We start from the raw sequence: 22,901 nt of genomic DNA, 5'->3' as shown, positions 1-22,901 counted from the left end.
CATGGGGGGGCAGAAATTCAGGATTCAAGGACAGAAGTTAACTAGCTGGAGTGCAACCTGTCTCCCTCTGCCTGATCTTTTATCCAAGGTGATGCTAACACCTTCAGTCACTGTACTGAGTGGATTAGAGGGTTATTATTCTCAAGGACCTCAGATGAGTGAAATTATCTTGCTTTAGGAAAAAAAAAGAAGAAAAAAGTACACCTTCATGTTAATAGACCTGGATTCTACTAGCCTTAAGCTTCTGTGTATCTTTCAATAAAGTATACACATATAGGCTAAGAATAAATAATTACAATGAAGGTCTCTGTGGTATACATATTATAATGTCAAGGATGACAAGTTTATCACTTGTATAGCAACATCATTTTTGGCAGAGGTTTTAGCAGGTCTACAGCAACTTGTTATTGTAACTATATGAAGACATGTCAGTCAAATATAGGCCATCACCACAGAAATGGGTGAGACTACTGACAGGAAAAGTTTGTATGCATGTTTGTACAAAACTGTTCGACCTATGACAGACATAGAAGGCCTTGATTGTCTAAAGAAAGACTGGAAAATGAATTTCCAGTTTCTCAGTTCTTCTCTGAATCTTTCTAGGCATCAGAACCTCAGCCATGAGTAAAAGGAGCTAGTACAAAACAGGTTAAACAGACACAAGAACAGTTTCCTGGAGAACAGGTTATAAATGGACCACCTCAAAAGAGAAGAAGCATCTATACTTCCACTATTTGGACCTGGAATGCAACTGTGAATGTAGAAGTATTCATTCAAGAGTATATAGCAAAGTACCAACTAATGCTAGTTATAAGTGATTCCACACATTCACTAAAACAACAGGGAACAAATGTACATGCCCCTGAATAAGAAGTGTATGGCATATTACCTGGTATTCCTCACATTATGCACATACTTCATCTATCTATCTATACCAAGGGCTTCTTTCCCCTTACAAGGGAGGTAGCCAAGTCAAAAGGCACATACCCACTCCCCATATCCACCACTCTTATTTCCGTCATCTTAGTTCCTTGTGACATACTTCACATACTTCATAAGTACCAATGAACATACAAATTCACATATATATGATTAGTGCTTTAACACAGCCACCCCTCCTCATAAAGGGTAAAGGCCTTTGGTATATGTATACATATGCATAATATAGATATTTATGTATCAGATTCTTACTTCTTTTCCCAATAACAAGAAATCTACCTATGATCTGAGGAAAAAGGCCTACTATGACATGTTTGAGGTGGCTGGAAATGTATGAACTAGCCTTGCCATTTAACCCTGCTCTATTCTTCTGAATAAAAGATAGGAGTTATATGAACTAACTTCACTGGGAGCAAGAGAGATATGAAGTTGATGTAACAAACAGCTCATTGTCTATGTGGTCAACTACTTCTGTGAACACCAGAAAGCATGTGCACAATTACTGCTATTACTCCACTCCACGAGGAGAAAAACGAATACTTTAAGACACCAAGTACTCATCATGTATTATGTATGAATATATGTATACATAAACATTAACTCAAAACACCCCTATACATATGCCATGTCCATACATACAAGAACACACACACACACATTCAATTTCTATAATTTTGTGCACATACACAGGTATATACATTCATGCCAAATATATCCTGGTTATTAGCATATTATATGAACAATGATATCTACTCACATACTGATCTTCGAATCCACTAACTCGCCCTAAGACACCAACAAAGTGTACATTCATAGATCTTGTCCACTGTGGATGTATTGCATGTGGTTGTACTGACAAATGGCAACTCAAGAGTTCATTTTTAAACAAAACAAAAATACAAAATGCTCTGTAGAATAGGTATGCATGAAAAATTTGCAAACATAAAATAATTGTCCGAGACCCAGAAATCACATTCTAGTATGTAATAAAAGATATAAATATAAAATTGAAATGAGAATATGACAACTTAGAATTAAGTGGCTAAAACAAAATTACCAGAACTGTACATCCAGAACACTGAAGCAACATAATTTTGTTAAAATTTGTAAAACCAAAACTAACACAATGAATATTCCTTTGAATACAAAATATCTGCAATAACTGGAAACACGGTCATCAATACCATCTCCACCATCATCACCACCTTCATAACCATGGTAAGTATTACTTCCATAAATATGACAAAAAAATAATGCTTTATGTTGTAACTCTTCATAAGCACTGTAAGTAGCATTTTAACTACCGGCTACAGAATTCAACAATCACTGATGAACAACAGGTAATATCAAGGTTAATTTATAGGGATCAATACTAAACTAAAAAATCATAACAATGTTGTGATCACTTGTTCATGGTGATTAAATGACCATTTCCATAAATATTCAAAATAACATAATGCTCACCATAATTTTTTGTCATAACGATAATTTTAACATTATCGTGAACGCTACAGTACTATAATCCTCCAAGTGCGAGGATAATCGTACTGTTAAGGCAAGTCTTCCAAGCTCACCACAATGAAGAGCACTGAAATGAGCACTGCAATTTGTGATACAACTCCATCTGTAGTTTTTTTCATCCCATCAGCCATTACTTGCAAAGTGAGGTGCTGGCTAGGCATGCGAGAGGAATATCCTCACCCCTTTCACTCCCTGTCATAAAGGAACTTATTCTACAAAGTCAACAACACTGTAGCAAACTTGAGAGGTTTCTTTCTGGTTAATGACATGTTATTTGGACGAGGGGTGGGCCCACGACTGAAGAGCCTTGTTGAATTGACAATCCCCATCAGTCTTGGGTCCATCACTCGACTGAATAAAATGTTCTAACTTTAACTACAACAAAGCCTCTTTAGTATGTCACTATTCAGAAAGGGGTCATGTGACTGTGGTTAAGATCAGCAATGGTATACTTTACCAGGGTTACTGTGAAGAAACAACTGTGGCAAGTTTTCCCCTGGAGAAGTAAACCCTCATTACTTGCCAAAGTGAAGTAACACTAATAAAAATACTTCTCTTATAGTATTCTCTTTGGATGAATGCTGAGAAGCTATGCCACTGCATGACTGAAGTGACAAACATCATTATACAAGATTGAATATAAAAAGCATTTTGATAAGAGAAACTTCACTTTTGCACAGCACTGCAGACATGTAGACTCTGCAAATAACCTGACAATTTGATTGTAATCCCTTTTTTGAAGAAGGTAATCCCACTGAATTGATCAATTTATCTTACAGGTCACCTTGTACATCTTTCACGGATCACTTTCCCTTACCCAGATTATAAATGCTCATAAAACTGTGATATACCTCAACCAGAACATAAAGGTCAGCCATTTTATGAAGAAACATGTATACTTAAATGTCACAAGTTTGAACAACAAACTGAGGTTTGCTCTGAACAAACCTATACACTTAAGTAAAGATGCTGCAATCTGTCAGTGAGGCCTTCCTTTACAGATCTTGAAGGCAAAGTCATTCCATGTAGAAGGTAACAGTACTGTTTATGCTACTGTTTGAATTTTGTTATGAAAAAAAAAAAAAAAAAAAAAAAAAAAATATATATATATATATATATATATATATATATATATATATATGTGTGTATGCAAAGTAGACAACTTGAAAAAAACAAACGAAGCAGAGCGCTTTCGTATATTACATTTTCAGTGCACTGAAGATGTAATATACAAAAGTTATCTGCTTCGTTAGTTTCTTTTTTCCAAGCGGTCTACTTTGCATAAGTGAACACATGTGCCCGTGTTCTTATTAGCATATATATATATATATATATATATATATATATATTATATATAAAACAAAACAATAAATAAGAACTTAAAGAGAAGCATTTCGCAAAGCACTTCATATAAAATGACTGCAAAGCAATATCACAATACATTTCTTGTATCACTGTCTGCAAAGCATCATTGTAATACAATCAATTTATAAAATGACTGCAAAGCAACATTTACATCTGACCTACAAGATGCTGTTTTTCTTTCATGTAAACTCATCACACTGTAGCTGCTTATTTGGATCTACAGACTCCATTACATTATTTGAATAATAATAATTACAATAAGAAATAAAATATATATATATATATGGCATAACAACTGACTGATCCATGAAGCAGAAGAATAATCTTGGATCGAAGTCCTTTATGCACAGGTCAACCAGTTGCAATTGTTCAACAAGGCTATCAATGCCTGTTTAACGTAGCCAGTCAGAGGCTGGTATTTGTTCAGGAGTTCAAGAGATCAGCTCTATAATAACAAGTTTAAGGATTTCACATGATACATTCAGTGATCAACAGAAGGTTTTTTCTACACTTTTTTCGGTCACTTCTAAAGTCGTTTCATCTATCCATGCAACTTGTCTCATATCACACCCATTTTCCTATTACTGCAGCTGTCCATTGTTCATTATTTCTCCTCTAAATGTTAAGCTTCCTTTAATATGTTTTCAATGCCACAAGAAAATGGGCTTTTTTTTTCACTGTTATATATACTTACACTACAAACTGGATCTGTCCCCCCTACCCTTCTGTCCTACTGATTTTCACTTTAGTAAGTTGTCCTACATCTATATTGCATCACTACAGATGTGCTTGCTTCGCACATTGCCACATGCCTATACTTTGATGGCATTCTCTCCTCCCTCCCCCACACTTTCCCCTCCCTGTTGAACAACCACTTTAACCCCCGTCAGGTTCCCAGGGTCGTCTGCTAAACCTCTGAAGGTAACCTGTTGGCCGGAGCTGGCCCTTCTCTGATGACCTGGTTGGGTGGTCAGGATGCCTGGAGGCTGGTACCCTGAGGTGGATAAGGATCGGCGGTGCTGGTAGAAGGTTGGCCTTTGGGGTGGCACGTAGGACCCTGACTGCGACCGCTGATGACCTGGGAATGAAAAAAGGAAGGAATGTCATAAATTAAAAAATATATATATCATATGTCCTGATAATCCCTCATCCCTTTTCAATCTCGTGTATGAATTACAAAGCTAATCACTCTGGCTAATCCCAGATGGTCTTATTCAGCTGAGGAATAACCAAGGGTTCATAGGGGTAAAACTCCTTTTTCCACAGGGGAAAAAGGCCATTTAATATATGTATATGTATGCATGCATGTATAAAGGTATGGGTGATTGAAGGTGTTTTCTGTTTAACCACTTCAGTATGATGATGCCTATGTAGGCATCATGTGGTGCAAGTATTTACCTAGTTGTAATATACGGGAGGGGAGCTATGCTCGTGGTGACCCTTCGTATCTCTCCACATCAAGTTTTATCTTAAAATCTTGTATAGTGTTTGCACATACTGTTTTGTTGTCTAATTTGTTCCATGTATTAATCGCTCTGTGTGGGAAACTGTTCCTTTTCAAGTTTTTTCTATAACTATCTTTTTTCAGTTTTTTTCCGTGTCCTCTCGTTTTACCATTGTGGATACACAAGGATGCTGGTGTCGACGTCTTGATTATATATATATTTTTTGAAGTTGTATACGAGTTATCCCTGGATTCTGTGAACTAGTTTGATCACATTTTCTGTGTTTATTATTACTCAGAATAAAAAAGAATGAGTAATACAGCAGTGACTTTATATTTTATAACAAGAGTAGTGTGATACAAATTACACACGGCAGCTGATGCTGCGCACAAGAATTTGAGTCATACTGAAGTGGTTAAAATGTGACTGTGTGCTTGATTTGGCACCCCTTTATCAAGGGGAAAGAGCTTTTGGCATGTGCATGTATAATTTATATTGTTCTGAATATCATCAAGTAATTTAATTCCCTTAACCCTGAAGGAGTCATGGAATACTTTATACTTCCCAGTGAAGGGGATTCCATAATTTAAGAACAGAGGACTGTAGTCTCCTCTTTACATGTTAACTGCCACAAGGAATATTTCTTGTCATAGATTATTACCAGTTAAAACATGCAATAAAAGCACAAGAGCTTTGAGAAAGAAAGATTGATTAGTTCATTACATAATAGAAGCCCTATCAAAAGAAATGACCATTATATGGAGTAATAAAAAAGTACTATCCCCACAATAAAAAATATATATATATATATATATATATATATATATATATATTCACTCCATCAGAATATTCGTATGCTTGGGGACAAAATACTTTTTTCACTGACTGCATGCATGCATGCATTCCGTATAACTTACATGAATCATGAAATATTAGAAGTAAAGCTGTATCATTCAACTTCATGCTTCTGCTAATTGTACAGATAATTCTAGAACATGGAATGGAATCAAGCATCCATGTAACAAGAGATATCATGCAAGAAAGAAGTGAATTGCAAAACAACTTGCAGAGAATATAACAGCTATTATGCCTTGATGAGGTTGAATGTGATGATGAATTAAACAACTCTGAACAAGGCAAGTTATACATTTTGTATCTTCAAATTGGTGACATTTTGAAGATTTTATTCCAGTCAGATATAGATTACTTTGCCAATTTATACTCTCATCTGAAGTTCTTCTCAGCCTACAGGCCATTTCCTATTTAGATAAAATTGCATTCTTTTTTTTTTTTTTGTAATGGGAAAGAAAATTGGTGGTCTTCACACAAGTCTGATGAAAAAAATAAAAATAAATAAATAAATAATAATAATAATAAAAAACAAATAAATAAATACAATAAAAGAATCAAACATACACTAAAAGGCTTTTTTCTCCCTTATAAGAAGGTAAGTCAAGGCACATGTCCATGCTTCACCCATCCCAAATCCATCTAAAATCCTGTTTGTTGTTCCTTTGATATTAGCTCCTTGTGGATGAAGTTTCATTAATTTCCCAAGCCCAGTGCTTAGGTTAGATGTAATGCAGCGAGACACATCACCTTCACAGCAATGCCTGACAACTGAAGTTGGTTTAACCCCCCCCCCTTCCTCACTTCCTTACAGGGTCACACCCTCCCCCTCATCTACTTGGGTATTTATAGAGTAGACAAAAAAGAAATCCCTTTGGGAAACCCCCATCCACTCCCAATCCTCCCACTCTCTAACATCCCCATCATACTAACTACCCACTTCACCTCCCCCTAACATGCAAGTCAACTACTTCCATACATACACATACACACCACCATGAACTGTTTCCCTGTTACCAGTGAGGTAGCCAAAGTTAAAAGGCATAATTACACTCCCATCCACAACCCCTCCCTCCCTCCCTCTCATCTTGGCTCCTCCTGGATGATGGGTCATCCCTGCATCTCACCCACGGCCCTGGGTCAGAAGCAATGCAGCAAGACACAGGACATCCACAGCAAGGCCGCTTCATTTAATTGACAACACCCCCTCTCCATCCCCTCATGCAGAAACATTGATGACGAGGAGAAATCCCTTTAGGATGCGTCAAAATATCGTTCACACATAATCACTCCCTAAACCCAAAATCCCCCACCCACTCCCTTTCATTCTTTACAGTATCATCCATACACAGTCATTCTCCACTCACCCCTATCTTCTGCCTTCTCCATTCCTTCCTCAACAGACAAAATATGAATAGGTCAAAATAAATAATAAACAATTACAAAAACAAAAATCACTAAAATAAAAATAAATAATAAACAATTATAAACAGGTAATTAATTAAACTGGAACAAAACCCGTTGTCACCATGACAACAGTATTATAATATTACAAAAAACCCTTTATTTAAATTTCATAGAGTCTATATTTTCATATTCAACCATTAACCTTGTATTTTAGTACACTCAGAGAGTGTATTTCTGAAAAGTATGCAAGTGAGAGTGTAAGCTTACTGCATTTGTTAACTCACTGATCTGATGTATTCATATGTCCTGGACACAATGTGTACACCATCTGTATGCCAATGACGTTCAGTGTTCATAGCAAGCTGTGATACACACAACTTTTATATTGGTGTCTTGTTATCTTTATAATGTGCATGATGGGGATTAATCATCTTAGAGTCTCATGAAAGCAGGAAATAAACAAATGTCGGTGCGCAAGGCAAGGAAGAGATGTCAGTAGGGTGCCTGCTCATGGCCGCTGCTATGGTGATGAGCGCGAAAACTTCGTCCTATTTACCAAACTGGTACGCAGTGGAGAGAATGCTTACGATGTTATGTTTCTGACACCATTTTGAGCAGACTAAAGGGAAAAAAATATATATGTATATTTTTGGCGGGAGGAGGGCAGCACACACGTCATGAGTTGTAAACTGCCCAAAATCAAAGGAGTCATAAAAACACTATTAGCACATAAAAAAACAATTGGGAAGGAGTACCCTTAAGTCTGGTATGATTTAAAACGGCCATTTGGTTTAAAACCACGGAAGAACACGAAACATCAGAGAAAAATGTAATTTTCGCAGGAAAATTAATTTTTCCCTGATACAAACCTGAGGTACTCCTTACACTAGGATACTCTCGCGTAGCGCGAATATTTCTACTGCGAAATTAAAATCCTCACTCTGTGGGTCTGGGCAACGCTTATCCTCAGTAAGGGGCCCCATTGGGGCAAGGGGGGGGGCCCTTGCCCTCCACCACAAGTCTCGCACACTATAACCATTCTCTGAGCCAGGTATGATTTAAGCACAAGGTTGTCAGGCAAGGAGAAGGAACTGTTTAGAGGGGTGGTTGAGGAGGGCCATTAAAGGTAAGGAGTACCTCAGGTTTGTATCAGGGAAAAATTAATTTTCCTGCGAAAATTACATTTGTTCCGAAGAATACAAACTCTTCGGTACTCCTTACACTAGGAGACTCGGACTTAGGAGGGAAGGAAGTTGTTATCTAGCCTGGGAAACCGCTGTAAGGAAAATCTAGTGTGCTAAGACTATGTTGACCAGACCCCTATACATTCCCCTCACTTTGAAGTGCACCCCTTTCTGTTCCCTGGAGTGGAGACAGAAAGGTTATAATCACTTTTGTACCACTGAAGGGCTTGAATTGATTCCCTTGGAATGCTAGAGAGCCCGCGGGTGAGGTAAGGGAATGTAAGAGTATGAGAAGGACTATAGAAAGTTATCCCTGCAGTTGCCGAGCCAGAACCTGGATGAGTTGTCAGGGTCGGCTGTGTGCTCTTGAGGAGGGGTATATCATTTTCAGGACTTCTTGGGCGGCCACTATGGGGCCCAAAGATAAGTTCCCTAAAGATTCCCGCATAACTTCTTTGAGGTAAAAGGAAGTGAACGTATCCTGGCTTTTCCATATACCTGCTTGAAGAACCTGGTTGACTGACCGATTCTTTCTGATGACTAGGGAGGTCCCTACTGCCCTCAGGTCATGGGCAATCTGTGTGGTCCATGTCGCAGGCTCTGCGGATGACTTCCATTGTCCAGTAAGAAAAGGAATTCTTAGTGATGGGCTACCTTTAGTAGAGATGAACAACCACTTTAATTCTGGTCGAAGATGTTCGGTTCTCTTGAGGTAGGTCCGGATGGCTTGTACCGGGCATAGAACTGTTTCAGTCTATTCTCCCCCTGCAAATTCGTCTAAGGATGGAACACTAAAGGACCAGAATCTAGGGTCGGATTTGGCAGGATCTTTGTTTTGGCAATGAATTGAGGCATGAAAGTGAAGGAGACCTCTTTCCATCCTTTGGAATGGGCGACTCTATAAGAGATGGCATGTAACTCCCCTACTCTCTTGGAAGATGCCAGGGCTAGCAGAAAAAACTGTCCTCTAGGAGAGGTCCTTCAGATGTGCCTCTCGGAGAGGTTCGTAAGGGGGACCCCTCAGAGAGTTCAGGACTAATGCCACATCCCGCGGAGGAGAACTGATTTCCCTGGGGGGGGCATGATCTTTGAAGTGCCTGAAGAGCATGGAAATTTCCTGTGAAAAGGCTAGGACCATGCCCTTCAGAGAAAACACCTGATTTAGAGCTGCCCTATAGCTTTGTACTGCCGAGAGGGAGATCTTCCTGGACTTCCTGAGGACGTGGAAGGAGGCGATCTCAGGAATGGTGGCTCGAACTGGGACTAACTTCCTGGAGTGGCACCATTTGCAAAGGCGCATTTCCCTTGATAAAGGTTAGCTGAGGATGAGCAAATAGGAGCGGACATGTCCTCAACCACTTCTCTGGGAAAACCCTTCTTTAGGAGGATCTGGACCATAGTCTGAACGCGTGAAGATTGAGTGCTGAAGGGTTCTTGTGCCAAGGCCCGTTGATGGGTGGATACAGAAGATCTGGTCTTCCCTGAAGGGCCAGAGGCTCTTCTACTGCTAGCTCGAGGGCGTCCGGAAACCATGGGGCTTCGGGCCACCAAGGAGCGATCAAAGTCATCCGAAGGTAGGATGCGTGTCTTGCTCTGAGGTACCTTCTGGAGCAAGGGAAATGGTGGAAGCGTAGGAGTCCAGGTTGTCCCAACTGTGCAGAAGAGCGTTTTCTCCTGCTGTCAGAGGATCCAGGAAAGGGCTGAAATATTGGGAGTTGGTGATTCCATCTCATTGCAAAAAAGGTCCACTAGAGGGGAGCCCCATTTGCTGAGGATGAAGTTCGCTACTTCTCGATAGAGGGACCATTCTGTGTTGATTATCTGATTCTTCCTGCCGAGGTGGTCCGCCCAGACATTCCTCTTCCCCGGGATGTAACGGGCTTTGAGTGACACCTGGAGATTCTTGGCTAGGTTGAGGATGTCCATCATCAGAAGGCATAGTTCCTGGGAGACTGTGCCCCCCTTGCTCGTTCAGGTAGGGTACTACCGAGGAGTTGTCCGACATTATGCCCACTACTTTTCCTGAGACTTGATCCTTGAAGTGACGGAGAGCCAGGAGTACTGCTTTCAACTCAAGCCAATTGATATGGGCTGTCCGCTCGACTGTGGACCAGGAACCGCTGATGTGATCGTCGTTGAGGTGGGCTCCCCAGCCCTCCTTGGAGGCATCGGAGAACAGGAGGACTTCGGGGGGAGATGGGCCGAGGGGCATCCCCATGAGAAGGTTGCATGGGCCTTCCACCAGAGAAGAGAATCCTTGACTTCTTCGGTGAGGGAGATGTGTTGTAGGGGTTCTCCCTCTTGCGGGGCCCATTGAGACTTGAGGAGCCACTGTAGCGGTCGCATTCTTTGTCTACTCCAGGGGATTAATTTCTATATGGAGGCCATATGGCCCAGGAGGATTTGGCATTGTGTAGCCGTCAGGAACCTGGTCGATAGTGCCTGTGCAACTAGAGAAGCGAGATTCGGGATCCCCTTTCCTACTAGGAAGGATTCCATTAGGGAGGAGTCCAGGACCATACCCAGGTACGTGACTCTCTGTTCTGGTAAGAAATCTGACTTTTCCGGGTTGACTACTGTGCCCAATTTCAGGACAAAGGTTAGGACCATTCTCAGGTGTTCTGGCATAGCTGGGCGGAATGCATCTTGGAGGTCCAGCGACACCATGAAGTTCCCTTCCCTGATAGACGCCCTTACGGACTCTGGGGAGGCCATTCGGAACTTTGTCAGGGAAAAGGAACTTGTTGAGTGGAGACAAATAGATGACTGGTCTCCACACCCCTGTTGTCTTTTCTACTAGGAATAGCCGTGAGAAGAACCCTGGGTCCGGAGTCGAGACTTCCACTAAAGTTCCTGTCTGGAGCAAAACGGAGGATTCCTCCGCTAGGGCCCGCCCGCGAGCCGAGTCCGGGTGGAAGCTGCTGACTTGGATGGGATAGAGGGAGAGGTTTGGGACAGTGGAAAAGGGAAGACAATAGCCCGTCTTAATGACTCAGTAGGTCCAGTCTTCCGCCCCGGCCTCTTCCCATGCTCTCCAGTAGAGGGAGAGGCAACCCCCTATCCTGTGCAGAGGGGCTGGCGAATTCCTAGGAGTCCTGTGGGGGAGTCCGGAGCCTCTATAATGTTTGCGTCTAGGATCTCGGAGTCCACCATATCCGGGGGAATCAGCGTGTGGGTGAGCATAAATCTCCCTGAGGAGGGGGTCACTGGGGTCCCCGAGGATGGTGTCTCTCCTGCGGGACTCGAAGTTGGCCCAGGACGTTGAGAGACAGGAAACCTGATGCTTCAGGGCTCTGCTCGCGCTTGCCAAAAAGCCTGGAGGTCGCATTCTTCCTGGGGTTGTAGTGCGGGTAAGAACCCCCACGCCGAGGCAAGGAGGCGTTCTAGCCAGGAGTTCACCGCCAGGGACAGAGCCAGTGATTGAAGGTGGTTGCTGACTTCCCTGCCAGAGAGGAGGACGTTTCGTCTGCGCAGCGACTCGGCGTCCGCCTTAACCAGCTCTGGTAACCTCGCCGGGATCGAGGCTGCTCCGAGGGTTGACCCCGATGGGGTGTAGAAGCGCTTCTGGTGTTCCAATGGGACCGGAAGCCAACGCGTCTTCTCGGTCGTCCTTGTTGCGAGAGCGTCGGAGGCCTGGGCCATGGCTCTCGCCGTCTGCGTACTCCATGGAAGGTGGAGGGGAGGAGGCTGGGCTTTCTGAGAGTTGGCCGTCATGAAGATGTCAGACTCGAATGTGGCTTCCTCTTCTTTCGGGTGGCCCAGTCGATTCGCCCTCCGAACCCTCGCGAGGACGTCCGAGAAGGAAGGTGGGACCACCATCGAGGATTCCGACTGGGAAACGGGAGGGGAAAGGGAGCGTGGCCCCCCCCCCTACGGAGCTGTGGACATCGTCGTCGGCGTAGGAGGGGTCGGGACGGGCAGAGAGGAACCTCACGCTACCATCCCGGTCACTGATGGGTACAGAGGGGGGCCGAGCAAGTGGAAGATGGTCGAGGGGGGCCCTTGGGGGCGGTGACTCCTCACGAGCTTCCGTGCGGTGCACGAACCGCGCTTGAGAAGCGCGGAAAAATTCCCGTTGGGCCTCCATCTGTTCCTTCAACGTAGTGACGAGTGAACAGAGTGGGGAGGAGGTCCGGGGAATGTCCGCTTGAGTCCCGCCTGGGTGCGGATGGTCCGGGAGACGCCAATGGGAGACTGCCTCCTCTGGACGAAGCCGAGTCACCCACGACGAACGCGCGCGTGGGCACATCTCGGGCTTCCTGCCCACCGGGCATAGAAAGGGTTCCGGCGATGACCCGGCTCGTCTGACGACGGGGGGAAGGTGAACGTGGGGGCCACCCGAGGAGGAGAAGAGGCCGACGCGCTCCGAATCTCCGAACTCGGCTCCTTTGTCCGTGGGGGGGCGGAGCCGCCGGCAGCGTCGCGGGGCCGGTGGACGCTTCCGGGAAAAATCTCGTACCCGGGGGGGTTCGCGGGGGCCAGTCGTGCCCGTCGTAGCTAACCACCCTGTGGGCAGGAACAGGAGACAAGTGGCCTGAGACTGACTCGGGGCGGCTATTGTACAACCTTTCCGTTTACTACGCTTAGGAGGGGGGAGACAACTGCCCGCGTCCTCCGCCGACGTAGCATGCCTTCTCCTTGTGTCGGGTGAGGGGGGAAGCCATCTAGAAACACCGCGTCTGCAACCTCGTCCCTGATCTCTGTCCCTGTGAGCAAAGGGCATGGAAAGGGCACCGTTGATCACCCAGCTCTTCCTACGGTGGGTGTTGTGCGTACAGCGGGATTCCTGAGTAGAAGAGACTAAGGGGCTCTTTGCCCCCCCCCCCTTTGTCCGTGCCGGCGTCGAGTTTCGGGGGCAGCCGCAAGCGACCACATCCGGGAAAAATGTCATACAGGAACGGTAGCTAGCGGTGGCTTGACGCGCATGTCCGACTACGCTAACCGTCCTTTGTTGAAGGAAGAGGACAACTTGGCCTGAGAATGACTCGAAGTGGCGTTGTACCACCTTCCTGGCGACTGTTGAGTTTCCGGGATGGGCGAGGGCAAACCGCAAGCGACCTCATCCGGGAAAAGCTCGTACAGGAACGGTAGCTAGCGGTGGCTTGACGCGCATGTCCGACTACGCTAACCGTCCTTTGTTGAAGGAAGAGGACAACTTGGCCTGAGAATGACTCGAAGTGGCGTTGTACCACCTTCCTGGCGACTGTTGAGTTTCTGGGATGGGCGAGGGCAAGCCGCAAGCGACCTCATCCGGGAAAAGCTCGTACAGGAACGGTAGCTAGAGGTGGCCTGAGGCGCATGTCCATCTACGCTAACCGTCCAGGTTTAAAGGAATAAAGGACAACTTGGCTGCCTGTCTACTACGCCGTGGAGGAGGGAGAGAATTGCTCGTCTCCTCCGAAGCCGTAGGCCGCCTTCCCCAGTTTTTGGGGGGGGTGAAGAGGGAAGCCATTTTCTATGGCCATTTTCTATGCGGCGAAACCACAACAATACTGGAACCAGATTCCATACTTACAGTGAAGGGTAGGATACCCGGTGGCGGTTAAGGGAATAATACAGGGAATGGAGAAGCACTTAAAATTCCAGGACACAGGATGGCGTAGGGAAAACCCCGATGAAATTGAAGGACGACGAACTCCTTAGCGTCCTTAGAGTGAGCTGGCGACAATCGAAGCGGATTGCTTGATTTTCGGCACCGACGTAAACATGGAGAGATGTTAACGCGGTCACTACTGCGAAGAGAATGGTTATAGTGTGCGAGACTTGTGGTGGAGGGCAAGGGCCCCCCCCCTTGCCCCAATGGGGCCCCTTACTGAGGATAAGCGTTGCCCAGACCCACAGAGTGAGGATTTTAATTTCGCAGTAGAAATATTCGCGCTACGCGAGAGTATCCTAGTGTAAGGAGTACCGAAGAGTTTGTATTCTTCGGAACAAAGGATAGGAGTCTCTGGTTGATAATATTGATGTACTACTACTAATACTATTACTACTAAAATGATATTGTTTATTGTCCCCTCCACATCCCCACGTACCCATGATGGCCCCCCCATCCCTTCTACCTGTGGTGGTCACCCATAAGACTGACAGGTATAACTTGTTTGTAGCCAAACTTAATCCCAATCCACACGACAAAGATGAAAGAGAGAATGAGTGAACACGAGAGGCAGTAAGATACTCTGAGAGAGATATGGGGGGGAGGGGTGGTTTGGGAGGGAGAAAGAGCAAGGGGGAAAGGGGGGGGAGAGGGAGAGGAGTGAGGAAGAGACAGAGAGAATAGTGGAACAGTGAGCGATTCCATGATTATGTTGATAGAAACTATTCATGCACACAATGATCAATTTTCCGTCCCTTGCTTTACATGATACCGGAATTAATGAAACTATTTCTACGTCTGCATTAAGTAATTCATCAGTTCCTTCAGCAAAAGAAGCTTTCATCTTTCAACTGATGGCCATTACCTATAAAGTGAAGATGTTAGGCATGGGAAAAGGCTCAGTAATCTCCCCTTGGTTGACCAGATTAACAAGTTGGTATTCTCTCTTTCACATACACATACACACACATGAATCTGAAGCTAGATATCATAATTTGGAGAGTAGGAGATGGGACTCAGTGAGCATTGCTCCTTTCTTGTATGCTACAATTAGGTACATACATACATATACCAAGGTTTTTTCCCCCTTACAAGGGAGGTAGCCAAAAAGGAAAAGGCATAAAATCATTCCCACCAATTCCATCCCTGAATACAATCCACACCCCTCCACCCTCCCTCTTATCTTAGCACCTCCTAGATGACGGGTCATCCCTGCACCTTGTCCACTGCCTTGGGTCAGAAGCAGTGTCGCAAGACACAGCACATCCACAGCAAGGCCACTTCATTAAATTGGCGACCCCCTTCTCCGTCCCCCCATGCATAAAAGGAGAAGAAGGGGAGAAATCCCTTCGGGCTGCGTCAAATTTTGCTCACACATACTACCTCACCCCCCATCCCCCCGCCCATTCCACCTCATGCATTACAACATCATCCATATACAACCATTCTCCATTCACCCCTGTCTTCTGTCCTCTCCCGTCCTTCCTCAACAGACATTTCCCTCTTCCCCAAAGCCCCCTTCACCCCATCCATCCACCTCATCCTAGGACGTCCCCTCATGTTCACTCCCTCCACATCTGCCTTCCATACCTCTTTTACTAGTCTTTCTTCACTCATTCTTTCCATGTGTCCAAACCATCCTAATACTCTTTCATCAACCCTATCTCCCAACTCCCTTTTAGGTACATTAGATAAATACACATACACATACAAATTTTAACCTCTTCACTCCGGGGCACATCGCACGTCTGGCAGCATTAGCTGCCCGACATGCGATGTTGCGTCATAATAATCGCATTATAAAAAATAAAGTCAGTGCTCAATCGTTTGTTCTCTTTCACCCGTGAATTTTGATAACCATAGAAAATATGATGAAGCCAGTTTAGAGAGAATGGAGGTTACGTAGGTACGACTACAATAAATATAATCAAGATGCCGACGTCGGCATCATCGCATACCCACTTGCTCCTCATGCCGCTTACGTAGGCGTCACCATATGGAAGTGGTTAAAGGGTATTTCCCCCTAATAAAGAAGGGTTAGGGGATGGAAAAGGTACTTAATTCAAAGCACATCTTCACATCATACAAAAAATAATGAACTTCTCCTCCCATCTTAGCCACTCAGGAATGAAGGGATACCCTGTTCCCCATCACACTTATTGGGACAAAAGTAATTCAGCAATAACAATTCTTATATAGTAGGGTCTGGCAACCAAAGCTAGTGAGGGGTACCCTTGACTTACAGGATTAAAGAGATCTCAATCCCTTTCATCCATATGCCTAATTTAATGATTTAGTACCCACTACAACTAGTCTACCCACCTTACAAGACAGAAGCCACTGGTACATACCAAAACTAGATGATTTCATTCAACCAAATGTTAATTAAAATGTTTGATGACAATATATGACTTTTTCAAGTACTAGCACATCAATTGAAGACACAGCTTCCTTACACAAGACAAGACCAACATTTTCTTGCACATTATAGAAATGGGTAAAGCAAGCCTGTATAAAACAAGGGATGGATAATAATTACATTACAATCTTGCACAAATGAACAACATTAACAAGACAGAAAACAAGACTCAGGATTCTCTACTAGCTTGCAGGAATAAACATCAAGACTGAAAATCAAATTCACAACTACTGACAAAGTTTTGTACTTTTACTCTACTATGAAGTGCTGGGTGATTCAAATACAGTGAGTGAAATGAAGTTGATGTGTGGTTGAAACAAAGAATTGAAAAACTTCCATTAAATTAAAAGAATAGTTGGAAATGAAAAGATTTACTTCTTCAACTCATAAAGCAATCCCTAGCAGCCGCATTTTTGTTCCCAAAATAATAATTATTGCCTCTAGTCTCACTTACTGGAGGCCTAGAGTTCTAAAGTGACTGGGAATGGTCCCCAGGTCCTCCAACAGATCTCTATGAAGAAACACTGAATTGTTCTCTACGTTATATAAGTGATGGACCATTTCTATGTCACATTTGTAATAGAGGGGGAGTGAAGTCACTGTCTATCTGCTCTCGTATTGCAAGTGATCTTGTGTCAGCTCCTTGGGGATACACCTCCTAATGAAGGCTAGTGAATTGACAGATTTAGAATGCAGATAACAGGGATATGAGTCTCTCTCACATCTGTCTTAAAGAGCCATTGCTTGTCGGCTCCCAAAATTCTATATGGAGAACAAAATCTTCCCTAGTGTTTCAAATCAAACGGAAACCTTTGGGGGAAGGGGGGGAGACAGAGAGAAAGAGAGAGAGAGAGAGAGAGAGAGAGAGAGAGAGAGAGAGAGAGAGAGAAGAGGGAGAGAGGAGAGAGAGAGAGTGAGAGAGAGTGAGAGAGAGGAGAAAGTGAGAGATGAGAGAGAGAGAGAGAGAGAAGAGACAGAGAGAGAGGGAAAAGAGAGAAGACATAAACAAAAAGACACAGACAGAGAAAGAGATAGTTGGACAGAGACAAAGGGGGAGAGAGAGAGAGAGAGTGAAAGAGGAGAGAGAGAGAGAGAGAGAGAGAGAGAGAGAGAGAGAGAGAGAGACACACGTCATGTAAGGGAGATAGAAAAAGAGAGCAAGAGTGAGGGAGAGATAGCAATTGCAAGAGAAAAAGATTTAGGGGAAGGGGGATTAGTGTATGTCATGCACAGTTAACCACCTCAACATACATACACACATATTTACACACATACACTATTTCTCATTTACAGGGTGCATGCAGCAAGGCATAGTTTGCTGCACTGTATTTAACCTAAACAGTGTGTACACACACACACAAACACACATACAAAACTGTGGTGATATAAAAACAATGTTTCTGCTGAGTGATGAAATAATGATATAAATAATGAGAGATGTGGTTGTGGTTTCAATGATGTCACATCAACCTGCAGACAAAAGGGAGGTCCGAGAGATGCACTCCGAGCGTTGCATGAGGAGCATTCACGTAAATACTTCTACAGTGATGAGAGTTACCTGGGAGTTCTTGTGTTTGTGCTTGGTTGCGAATTAGTGATCCTCCTCTTCGATATGGTGGATGGTGAAGGTGATGATGATGATGATGATGATGTACATGATGACAATGAGGATATGACCCATTTCCACTACCACTTCCCCCACCACCACCACCACCAACACCACTGAGGCCACCGCCACCACCCGTCACCACCACGCTGCCAGTCCCACTGCCGATACTGGCAGAGTTGGAAGGCTTACGAGATAATGTGGTGCGATGGTGTGACTGCGTCGTTCCTTGCAGCTCTGGAAGCCACACTGTCTCCTCTGCAACTTCTGTAGGTTCCTCTTCATCTGAGAAAGAAAAGTTGAGGATATTTTATCAAGAGATTACTTTGCTCATGCATTAGAGAGGGAGATAAGGGAGGCGAGTCTTTATATGTTTACTTGACTGTTACAGTCAGCTGTACGTGGTCAAGAGGCAATTACTAATAGAAAAAAATAACCTCATAATAATAATAATTGTTGCCTTAAGTGGGAAACCTGCAGCCCCACAGTGGCTGGCAACAGTCCTTGGAGTCTACCACAAATCTCTCTGGAGAGAAACTCTGGAGTGTTTTCTGTGTTGTATAATTTTGTTTTAATGTAGGACTGTTTCTATCTCTCTGGCTGACATCCCTACATATATATTTTTCATAACACAGTTCATTTCACCTTCACATTTACTTGCCTCCTTTATTCTGTAATTCACTTCCATATCCACTTTGTTCACTGGTACATATGACCCCAAATGATTTGATGTGATGTCACAAACTCCCATTCTCAGAGAGGCCTAGGCTGCTGCCTCCTTCTTGAGGACTTTTTGAAGCAGGAAATTTAATTCTCCACTTTCTCCAGCCTTTCACCTTTCACATTCACATCTATCCTGGCACTACCATCACTCCTTGTACATTTCATCACTTTACTTTTGTCCAAATCTATTCTGAAGTTGCTCCTCACATGCACCCTTTCAAGCTCAGTCACCAACTGTTTCAGTCTCTCCTCAGAATTAGTCACAAGCACAGTGTCGTCTGCAAACAACAACTGGCTCACCTTCCACGTCACTCACTCACCAACCCTAAACCTCTGCCTTGCACTCTCAAACTTACCTCCCTTAGCGCCTTATCCATATATATGTTGAACAACCATAATGCAGCCTTACATTCACTCAAACATTTCCTACTCTACTGCCCAACACTCACACAACTGGGCAACAACAAAAAGTTTCTTTTCTGAGTTGTGGCCAGTCTTACGGGCCACAGATCTCCTGCAGATCTACATACATGCATATACCAAAGGTTTTTTTCCCCCTTACAAGAGAGGTACCCTAAACACAAAGGCATAAAAAACCATTCCCACCCATTCCATCCCTAATACACTCCACTCCACTCTCTACCCTCCCTCTTATCTTGGCACCTACTGGATGACAGGTCATACCTGCTTCTTGTCCACTGCCCTGGGTCAGATGCAGTGTCGCAAGACACAGCACAAGATCTAAAACTACAAAATTGTGATTGACTGTGACCTCATGTAGACTGCTTATCATCTGTATTATGCTTGTGTGGTCAGTTTTTTTTTTTTTTTTTTTTTTTCCCCCATTTCTTCCGCTAACTGCTCTCTCCTTCAACCTACCTTTATTAACTGACATAAGGGAGTTGACAATATCCCCTACAGTCATGGTTCCCTCCATGTCAAGTTTGTATTTCCATCGTATCAAGAGCCAGTCAAAGACGAAAACTGCTGCTGATATCACTTTAATGGCTGTACATACTCCAACAAATCTGAAAAAAAATAATACTAATAATAACAATAATAATAAAAAAATAAATAAATAAAGTTAACTTTCTGCTACTACTGTTGCACAGCTTATTTCAAATTGAATTTTACCATGCAATCTTCTCCAGTTTCAGTAAATGTCCTATGATCAAACAGTTAAAATATATTCCAGTTATTCCTTCACAACGGCAGTCACCCTCCACAATGTCTTCTAAGATATGCATACCAATTTCATTATCATCACTATTATTATCAACAATTTCAATTGTGTTCAGTATATTGCCACTGACTACAACCCTCTGACTTCACTGTTATAAATCTTACAACTTTGGTGATTAACATTCTATATACGAGTACGCTAGTCAGAGAAGATGAAATTAAATATTTAGCTTTGCCCAGACAGCAAAACAATATTTCTCCCTCCACTGACTTGTGGCCCAATCCAGTGGCCCCTGCCAGATTCCTGGGTGCCATGCTCTTCTCCAAGAGAAACTTGGGATTAAAGGATTTACTGAATGATTGATTCCAACAAGTGGGGAGGGGTAAGGGGGAGGAGGGTAGGAGAAGAAAAAAAAAAGAGAATAAAAGAAAAGAAAAAGAAACAAGAAAAAATAAATAGAGCAAGAGTAACCAAGAAAGAGAGAGAGAGTGAGAGACAAAGAGCAAGAGAAACAGAGAGAAGGCATCAATACAATGTAACATGACTCACCTAAACCTAAATTGTTCTATATCATAGAGTAAACACCGACCACCCTTTTCTCCACAGGTATTTTTCCATAAAAGACATGTTGAGTCGATGACAGAACCAAACATGATGGGCGAAGGGATGTAGGCAATAAGTCGGAAAATAACAAACTGCATCCCAAGCGCAAACGATCTCTCCTCTTCATCCACCGACCTGAAAACACATTATATATTAAAAACCCAATCCAGAAATTTGGGCGAGGACTGTCAACAGAAGTAACCTCATCAACATGGAAATAATATCAAACGTCAATAAAATAATACAAATCAACTTAAATATAGCCTACATTGTTTTGCCAAGAGAAATGTCTGTTGAGGAGGGAAGAGAGATGGCAAATGGGAGTGATTGGAGTGATTGTAAATGGATGAGGAAATTGTGTGGCCTGTAGTGATATTCTTGACTGCTACACAGCTTTCTTGAGTGGATGGAGGGAGGGAGATCACCTTATGATGAAACAGTCAGGTGCAGCTTTGGAGGTGCTGTGTCCTGTTGCATTGCTTCTGACATTAGTATGGCAAGGGACAAGGATGACTTTTCATCCACAAAGGACATACAACAAATGGGTACTTGAATGGGTGTGAGATGAATGTATGCTTTGACCTGGTCATCCCTATTGTAAGGGGTACATACATATATGTATAAAGTACAATTGTTACACAATTAGGGATGGGGAAATGGGATGGGATAGGGATGGGAGGATAGGGATGGGAGGATAGGGATGAGTGGAAAGTGGCTGTGTATAGATGATACTGCTTAGGAAGGAAGGAAGGAAGGAAGGGAAGGGAAGGGCAGGGAATGGGGTGCTTGTGCGTGAATATTTTGATGCACCCCGAAAAGATTTCTCCCCATCTTCTCTTTTTCTGCATGAGGGGACCAAGAGGAGGAGGAGGAGGAGGAGGAGGAGGAGGAGGAGGAGGAGGAGGAGGAGGGGGGAGGGGGGGGGGCACTGATTAAGTGAACCAGCCTGGCTGTGGATATACTGTGTCTCGCTGCATTGCTCCTGACCCAGGGCAGTGGGTGTGATACAAGGATGACCCGTCACCCATGAGGAGCTAAGATGAGATGGGGAGGAAGGGGTGGTGGATGGGAGTGGAATGGGTGGGAGTAGGTACATGCCTTTGATGTGGCAACCTCCCTTGTAAGGGGGAAGGGGTTCTTGGTATGTAGATGGATAGACAGACATTTCCTTACATTACAAAAGCAATTGCAGATTACAGGTTATGGAAATGTTAGATGGAAAACAAAGGAAGAGCAGAAACACTGGAGACCAATTGCTCCATACAAAAGCAAGTTTTTGGGAAGAGTAGAGGACAAAAATGGAGCTACAATCAACAAAACAGTATCAAAACACCATCACAAGGGAAACAAAGTGAAACAGTGAGCATAGATTTGTAACAAACACCCGGGATTGTAGGTGACTACTTCTAATTTTTTTTTTTTTTTTTTTTTTTTTTTTTCCTCTCTTATGAGACTCCACAAGTTAGTTCCTGATGGTATTTTTGTTGACTGCACCAACATAGGGACTGAACAAGTTATATATGGGTCATAACTACAAACTCACCCATGGCATGATAGCAATAAGTGAAAGAGGAAAATAAAAGATTAGAACTAGTTTGGTCAGAGAAGATGTCAATCATTCCATGCATTTGAATAACAGGACAACAGTGCACTGTAACAGTTTATCAAACAACAAATTATATACACAAAGGGGGATATGATGCTGTTTATATCATGCAAGAAAGAAGTCAAAATAAAAAAAATTAACAGAAAAAGTGTTGGTTTCTCAAAACTATGGAAAATATATTTACAACAGAGGCTTTAATTTCATATACTATATATCTATTTTTGGTTAACAAATATCTGAACAACACTAATCCACTTCAACTGAAGACTAAATGTACTTTACCAAACAAGGAAATTAACCACCAATAAAATAATAAATTAATTAAATATTTAAGAAAATGATGATATGGTTTAACATTACAAACTCCTCCCATCGGAAGGCTAGGACGATACCCCTTAGAAAATAAGTAAATAAATAACCTTTCTACCACACATTCAACTTTCAATAGTTTACACATC

At 43.2% G+C, this 22,901-nt stretch overlaps 1 protein-coding gene across 4 annotated transcripts in view; it reads right to left on the bottom strand.

Moving 5' to 3' along the window:
- Window positions 1-3,765: 3,765 nt before the first annotated feature.
- Window positions 3,766-22,901, bottom strand: part of Oatp30B (Organic anion transporting polypeptide 30B) — a 103,722-nt gene continuing 84,586 nt past the window's right edge. For 3 of the 4 annotated variants that reach the window (XM_076200426.1, XM_076200428.1, XM_076200427.1), the window contains exons 15-18: window positions 20,784-20,972; window positions 19,931-20,079; window positions 18,281-18,613; window positions 3,766-4,903 (exon numbers count right to left, since the gene is read on the bottom strand). In XM_076200426.1, the coding sequence (XP_076056541.1) occupies window positions 4,638-4,903; window positions 18,281-18,613; window positions 19,931-20,079; window positions 20,784-20,972 (937 nt within the window). In that variant the 3' untranslated portion in view covers window positions 3,766-4,637. The remainder of the gene's footprint in view (window positions 4,904-18,280; window positions 18,614-19,930; window positions 20,080-20,783; window positions 20,973-22,901) is intronic. The other variant, XM_076200429.1, reaches the window with a different exon arrangement.

This window comes from Oratosquilla oratoria, chromosome 17, assembly GCF_046742065.1.
Source record: "Oratosquilla oratoria isolate Oo_2021 chromosome 17, ASM4674206v1, whole genome shotgun sequence".
Classification (NCBI taxonomy): domain Eukaryota; kingdom Metazoa; phylum Arthropoda; class Malacostraca; order Stomatopoda; family Squillidae; genus Oratosquilla; species Oratosquilla oratoria.
This window is presented reverse-complemented; position numbering and strand designations above follow the sequence as displayed.